The sequence below is a fragment of the Prosopis cineraria genome, unplaced genomic scaffold (assembly GCF_029017545.1).
Source record: "Prosopis cineraria cultivar Desert tree isolate PC_DT_omini unplaced genomic scaffold, ASM2901754v1 PC1131, whole genome shotgun sequence".
Lineage (NCBI taxonomy): Eukaryota > Viridiplantae > Streptophyta > Magnoliopsida > Fabales > Fabaceae > Prosopis > Prosopis cineraria.
Genome location: NW_026556456.1, coordinates 28,594 through 35,635, shown reverse-complemented (window position 1 = coordinate 35,635; position 7,042 = coordinate 28,594). Strand labels below are relative to the sequence as shown.

Sequence of the window (7,042 nt, the reverse complement as noted above, 5' to 3'; positions counted from 1 at the left end):
TTAATTCTGATGATAGATTGAGGTGGCTCTCGGACTAATTTTCCCCCTAGGTAGCTTAAAGACAATCTTGTTTAAAATATTATTGAACACTAAATATAAACACTTTTTTTAATTAACATTCAAACTTTAATCGAACATGTTACATTTTAATCACATTGAAAAGCATTAAAATAAAAAATAAAGTTGCATCTAAATATACTGCAACATGAGTTACTTTGATTCAATAGGATTATAGTTAATATCCAGTTTATGTTTAGATTTGCATAATAGAAGATTGTCCAACTACTTAGCAAATAGTGACCTGCTCGGCAATATAATGCAAGGATCTTATTGTTTCGTCCCACACTCAAAAAAGCTCGTAGAGTTAGTGCAACTCAAAGTATGTTTAAACTTCCAATACAGCCGTGGCATTAGAATATATGTACTTAACACAGTTCTTTCTTCATAGCATAGATATTTCATAGGTCTTTTGGGTTTTTTGATCTCAAGATCTAACCCCTAACCTATGAATATACTTACATGTATATATATACACACGTCAACTTCAGAATATACACAATCGAAACACAAAACTTGATGTTATCCGACAGAACATACTGCTGCACTGCAGCACTTGAATACAGAAAAAGATGATTCTCTCCCAGTCCGCCATGAAGCTTCTAGTGAAATTTATGTGAAAAGCATTAACCTCCGATGGTTCCTGCATCGCAATTATGGAGTATTAGGATCTTACACCAAAGCCAACAAAATGGAAGGAAAGAAACCACATTCTGATTCTGCAAATAAAGATCAATTTTTTTATCAGTAAGAAATTAAAAATTTTAATCCCAATGGTCTGGAAAACAAACGGTCGTGTGAAGGTTAACTAAAAGAAAATTAAACTAACAATAACATTGTGATTCTAAATTGTTAGGAGTTTTTAGTTTCAGTCTCTGAAAATTAAGCGTGCAAGTTGATTCTCAATAATTAAATATTCGTCGTCCTTCAATCTTTCCAACGTCCCCAGACCACTTGACCAAAAAACTAACATGCAACAAGTTTTATTTTCAGGGATTCACTGATGTCCCTAGTATTTTTAAAAGACTGCAGCTAAGTAGGTCTAACAAGCAAATCATGCATGAACTTACTCAGAAATTAACTTTCCAAGAAGATATTTCTTAGGAACTTCCCAAGTATGATTAATTGAACCAAGCAACTGTTAAAAGTCCTAGAGATGCTTTTTAAGACTTCTAACCATGCCAAAATACTATCTTTCATCTCTACCTCCCTATTTTTTCAGAAAATGAGAAGAGAGGTAGCATACCATCTTTACTTGAACTCTGCTCCATGTCAATCTGTTCTTGCCATGATCGCTTCAATTCAGAAGATGAGGAACACTGTTGGGGAACAGAAAATGCATACGTACTGGCACAAGAAGTACTCTTCTGCCTCTTACTGGAAGAAGATTCACCCGTCGAGCACATCTCTTGATCAATGCTGGATACCTCTGTGCCATTTTTATGATTGCATAAACCATTATGGTTTTCTCCCCCTTCTTCCCTGCCTTTTGATCTTTTCTTATCAAGAGAAACAACATTCTTGGGATTCTGTAGGGTTGGCACCTTCTGATCATTTGATGAAGTAGCAGCACATAGAGTCTTCTCCTTCAAGACAACTTTCGGAATGGCCGAGTTTTGAACACCATTGGTGTTGTCAACAACTACTTCACTTGTCTCACCTGAGCTCCCTGCCTCAGTTTCCCACATCTTGAATATTGCTTCTGTCAGCCGTTGTCTGGCCAAATCAACCTCGATTATTGGTTTTGGATAATTTAGGCCCAACTCTACACCTGCTGCTCTGAGCACAATAAGTGGCGCATCCCAAGGATGATGGATCCATTCAGTTGGCATTCTTGCCAACTCAGGCAGCCAGTGCCTTACATATTCGCCTTCTGGATCAAATTTAACTCCCTGAATCTGTCCCCAGAAAAGAAAAAAAAAAAAAAAAAGAGGAATGGATAAGTCAGAATTTTAATTAGATATGCTTTGTGTCAGAATTTAATCTTTTGGAAGCTTTTTGGCTCTGAAAGACCAGAATTTACTCCTTGGACATGCAGCCAGTTACATTCCTTTAAACATAAAAAGCTAATAATAGTCTTAAGAATCAAGGACAGAATTTTAGCGTTGCTTTGTTCCCTATACATTACAGCCTTAGTAGATCCAACCACTAATATTTCTCAGATATCCCCTGTACTACATGAATAAGAACTTATGCATAAATACAGATTAACAGTTACATTTACCAGTGCCTTGAAGCAGACATGTAAAGCCTATTTTCTTTCACTCTCTTTTTCTTTTGACGGTCATCAAGACATTAAATAAGTGTACTAATGGACTGTGTCTCAACTCTCAACACATCCTTCAGATCGTGTTTAGCTTGTCAATAATCAAACACATAGTGAAAAAAATAAAGGGCAAAGTAGACAAAAATACTCAAAAAGTCGTTGGCCAAGAACATCGAATAGCCTAAAATGAGGAAAGTGGACGAGTGCACATGAAGTTATTTTTTCGGTGTATCTGTAACCAAACCATAAAATTTCAAATCCACAGCATAATATTCAATGTCTTTGAATTTTAATGATTTAGTCACAAATGCACTAAGAAAATAACTTTATGGATACTCGTGCATTTTTCCTCATTTCAGGCTACTAGATGCTCATAGCTGACGACTTCTTGGGTATTTTTGCCCAAACAACAACAATGAGCCCTATCCCATTAGGTGAGGTTGGCTACATAAATTGTCTTACACCATTGTCCATAGTTGTTTCTCATTTTTAAGCATCGGTAGTCAGCATAGTGTGCATGACTATATCAAATCATATGCTTTAACAACATTCTTTTGCCCAAAAGTAAAATATGGCAAAAAAAGATGCCAAAGCATATGATTTGATATGGTCATGCATAATATGCTAACTATCGAAGCTTAAAAATGAGGAACAATTATGAGCATGGGATAATCTTCTCTTAAATGTCATAGAGCCATCTGTATAACATTTTAATACAAGAAAACATGACAGACCTCTGGATTGTCCATGCGCTCAAGCTCATGACCATCTGGTAAGCTCCCAGAGATATACTGCCAGCCCAGGATATCACATTCAAGGTCTGCATCCAAAAGTGTGTCCCAGAAATATTTCATTCCCCATCTCCAGGGAAGAAGCAGAAACTTCACGGCAAAACTAGAAACTATCACTCGTATTCTATTGTGTATCCATCCTGTTGCCCAGAGTTCTCTCATTCCTGCATCAACTAAAGGGTAGCCAGTCCTGCCCTGTCTCCAAGCCTTAAAATTGGCCAGATCAGAATTCCAAGGAAAAAACCTCAAGTTCCCAAGCAATGGTCTCTCATGAGTGAATGGGAAATTAAAACAAAGATAACGTGAGTACTCTCTAAGTCCAAGGGCCCTGAGGAAAAGTGTAACACTCTGTTCACCAGCAATGTTTCTTTCGTTTGCCCATAATATCTGCTTCATGCGTGCGAGTTGAAATACTTTCCTTGCACTCAATTCTCCAAAATGAAGATATGGAGACAGGAGCGAAGTGGAGTCTCCACCAACCTTAAGCCTATTCTTTGAGTAGTCAAGTAGGTGATGTTCAACAAATTCAGTTAAAGCCTTGTCAGCATTGCTCCAACCTGGAGACCATGCTCTCCCTAATAATGCATTGCTGGACTTTTCTGATTCGTCTTCAAGTTCTAGTTCCTCAACTGAACATTTCTTAACTGTTCCTGCCATCAACAAACGAAGAGAAAACAAATTTCACCAGACATAATTTCCATTACACTAGATATTTCTCTCCCAAATTTATATCTCAATTTGAAAGCAGACTGATATATGAAGAGAATAGTATGATCACTTCAGTGTCAAATCTCATAGTAGTACTGTCTAAAAAAGCAAGACCTCACTTCTAATTTTCACACCAAAAGAAGATATTGCATGTTATAAAGTTTTCTAGCCTAAATTGGTTGAAACAAATCTTAAATGTTTAACAATAACCTTGTCAACCATCGTATTATATAAAGAAGGACCGATTCATATGAACTTGCATTTATAGTGATACCTTCAGCTGGAATTAATTGCCAAGGTGGAATAAGCGAAGCAGCTGCTACTTGCTTGCATAAGCATCTGTTCCAAAAAGGTTCAAAGGTTGTAAAAGCATGACCCATCTCATCATATATCTCCCATGGTTCATACAACAAATCCCCATTGTAGCTTTGCACAGATAGACCAAGTTCCACTAGTTTTTCTTTGATATTGTGATCGCGGACAAGTGAAACAGGATCTGATAAAATAATTAAGCCAAGGAATAGATATCAGATATCTTACACATTCTGGTGCAGAAATAGGATATAACACTATTAGGTCGTAACAAAGCACTACTCTAAATTGCTTCAGATAATTTTTTTCAAGTAAAGTGGCTCTTTGGGGGGAAGAAAAAAGAAATGTTTATCTGCTATATGATGTACGGTAATGAAATGCCCGGGCATTTAAACGATGAAACAATATTTCCTCCTCGTCTAGCTTGGAGTTGCACTCACTAATTTACTAAGCATGACAGCAACCCTTGCAACATGTACACCTTATTGGAATGAACAAACCAGAACATTAACTAATAGTTTATCATATATGTTACTTGATGCACAGTAGGGAACTATTAAGAGTATCGAAGTAGAATCCTCCAAGCACACATTGAACAAACATGCACTGTTCATTTTGCAATTTAGCAATTTTGACATAAATATATAGCCAGATGTGACAGTAGAGAAATGGTTCAGGCTATGGTGTAGCTGTAATCACTAATCATGCTGACAGGCAGCAAAATTAAGTTCTGCTTTAGGAAACTCCAACCAGCCTCGGATAATTTTCCACTTCAAGCAAGCACTTACCAATTATTTTTTAAATTCAACGTTTAAAGATGTGTTGTTTCCAGTTTTGGAGACTCATAAACTTAGTGCTTCTCTAACATCTCATCACAATACATCTCCAAGTCATTTGCCATCCTTGATCAAATGTCACTAATAAGTTGTATACAAAGCAAAGTTGTTAAGTCCTGATTAATATGCCTTAGGAACCACATCTATATTTCCACTGGATTTCAATACCTTAGATTAAATTTTGCCCTCCATTGGAAATTGAAGAGAAAAACAAAACAATCGGAGAGAGGAGGGGGAATGTCTTAGTTTATACCACAATGTCGTTATATTAATCATACATTCAAGAAATTGTTATAAGCAAAAAGATAATGACAAAAAAAAAAAAAATCATCATGACATTCAGAATTCAGGTCTAGGGATTGTCTTCAAGCACTATCCCACCTAGAATCTCTATCCTCAATCTCCAAATTGTTAATATGAAATGCTCCTTCTTTAATCTTTAACTTTCGGAAATCCAAAATTTTAATGGTTTCAGGTATATGTTAGGAAGCAATTCAAACCAGGCAAAAGAAGTTGAAACGCAAGGTTCATCTACCTCTTAAACACCAATACTTACCGTAGAGATGATTAAATACTACTTTTGTTGCTTGAATAGCATTTATACACTCCAAAAGAGCCGCAAGAGTACTGTCGGTCTTGATCAGCACAAGTTCAGCTCCAAGAGATTTAAGCGACTGACTTAGGTGGGCAAGTGAATGTTTCAGCCACCATCTTGACACTCGACCTGGATAAAACTGTCCTTCCTCCGTAGGGCACCATATATAGACAGGAAGAACAGAACCCTCCCTGGCAGCGGCAGCTAATGCAGGATTATCCTCAATCCTTAGGTCCCTCCTAAACCAGACTATAGTCCTGTTACATCCCATATTGGCTAATCAAGATTCTCATGGCAAACCAAAGCTTTAAATAACATAATTCTCTGAGCAGCTTGTCCACAAGTTTTCTGTCACCCAGCAACAGGCACAAGTTTCACTCAGAGATCCATTTTGATATCGCCACGAGCTGAAAGCATATTAAAATGGATAGCTCAGCCGCTGGCTACTGAACGTTGAATCTGACATTGTGCGAGAAAAAAAATATAGATATGTAGCACTGAAAATCAAATCACTGCCGAATAGACTTTGCAAGCAGATATGAGACCAACGAAGATCTTATCTGGACATTAAACTTCTATGTCAATTTGTCCTCCATAAGGCATCCAATCTCAATCTAACAGAGGGACATCTTCCCCACATGTCCCAATCTCACCAATTCAAATCCCACAAGTTGGGGCAAAAAAGTAGATGAAGGAAGAGAAAATCTCCAATTATCAAATTTCAGAAAAGATTCTCCAAGATCCAACAAACACTAACCTAAAGAATAAGATTCTGCTAAATACCACGATTATTAAAAGATTTTACTCAATAAAGAACGTTATCAATCAGCAACTTGTGCTGGAGATTACGTCAAACAGTAGGCCAAAAAAACCTTGATGATAAAAGATGACAGCTGGGGAGTTCTCAAGTCTACCCACAAGGCCGATTCTAGCTCCTGCTACACAGAAGGCCAATTACACATACCCATAAAGCCAATTAGATAGAAGGTCATGAAAGTATGGCTGAAGATGATATTAGGAAGCGCCAAATCATATTGGATAATCGTGGATTATAGGCGAAGTTAACCTACACTGTATGTTTTGTTGGCATCAAAGTCAGATGAGACACAGTCATGAAATGTCGTTTTGCGAGAATTGTGTGGATACAATTAGTGAGAGATCACGTGGTGGAAGATAGTGGGTGACAGTCACACATAACTTTGTAATAGTGGACAAAAGGGTAAATAAAATGGAGAGGGGAATCCTGCCAAAAAAAAAAAAAATGGAGAGGGGGAAGATAAGAACGCATCTAGGCGCAAGCGGAGCAGCAGTTTCTTGGCTTCACTTTCACATGAAAGGACAGTTTTTACCGCAGTAGACACCATTATCGTGCAAGTGGCGGGGGTCTTGAATTGTGGGATTTTGGATCAACCGTGGTCTGAATCTGACTAGAGGAGTCCAGAAGCAAAAGAATCCGGCGCAGCATCAACATCAAGGT

General features: G+C 37.5%; 1 protein-coding gene across 2 annotated transcripts; it reads right to left on the bottom strand.

Moving 5' to 3' along the window:
• Nucleotides 1-380: 380 nt before the first annotated feature.
• On the bottom strand, nucleotides 381-6,618 carry LOC129299354 (cryptochrome-1-like). 2 transcript variants are annotated; one of them, XM_054937812.1, is made up of 5 exons: nucleotides 5,527-6,618; nucleotides 4,097-4,318; nucleotides 3,058-3,764; nucleotides 1,304-1,955; nucleotides 381-700 (listed from the first exon to the last, which is right to left on the bottom strand). In XM_054937812.1, exons 1-5 carry the CDS (start codon nucleotides 5,834-5,836, stop codon nucleotides 684-686), a joined length of 1,908 nt encoding a protein of 635 aa, XP_054793787.1. In that variant the 5' UTR covers nucleotides 5,837-6,618; the 3' UTR covers nucleotides 381-683. The 2 variants fall into 2 exon arrangements, with proteins under 2 accessions (XP_054793787.1, XP_054793789.1); XM_054937814.1 differs by having other exon boundaries at nucleotides 3,058-3,758.
• Between the last annotated feature and the right edge of the window lie 424 nt (nucleotides 6,619-7,042).

Coding starts and splice junctions, on each gene's coding strand:
- LOC129299354 (XM_054937812.1), bottom strand. CDS start 5,836: ATGGGATGTAACAGGACTATAGTCTGGTTTAGGAGGGACCTAAGGATT. Junction 4,319..5,526: donor AGTATTTAATCATCTCTACG/GTAAGTATTGGT, acceptor TTATTTTATCAG/ATCCTGTTTCACTTGTCCGC. Junction 3,765..4,096: donor GCAATTAATTCCAGCTGAAG/GTATCACTATAA, acceptor TGTTGATGGCAG/GAACAGTTAAGAAATGTTCA.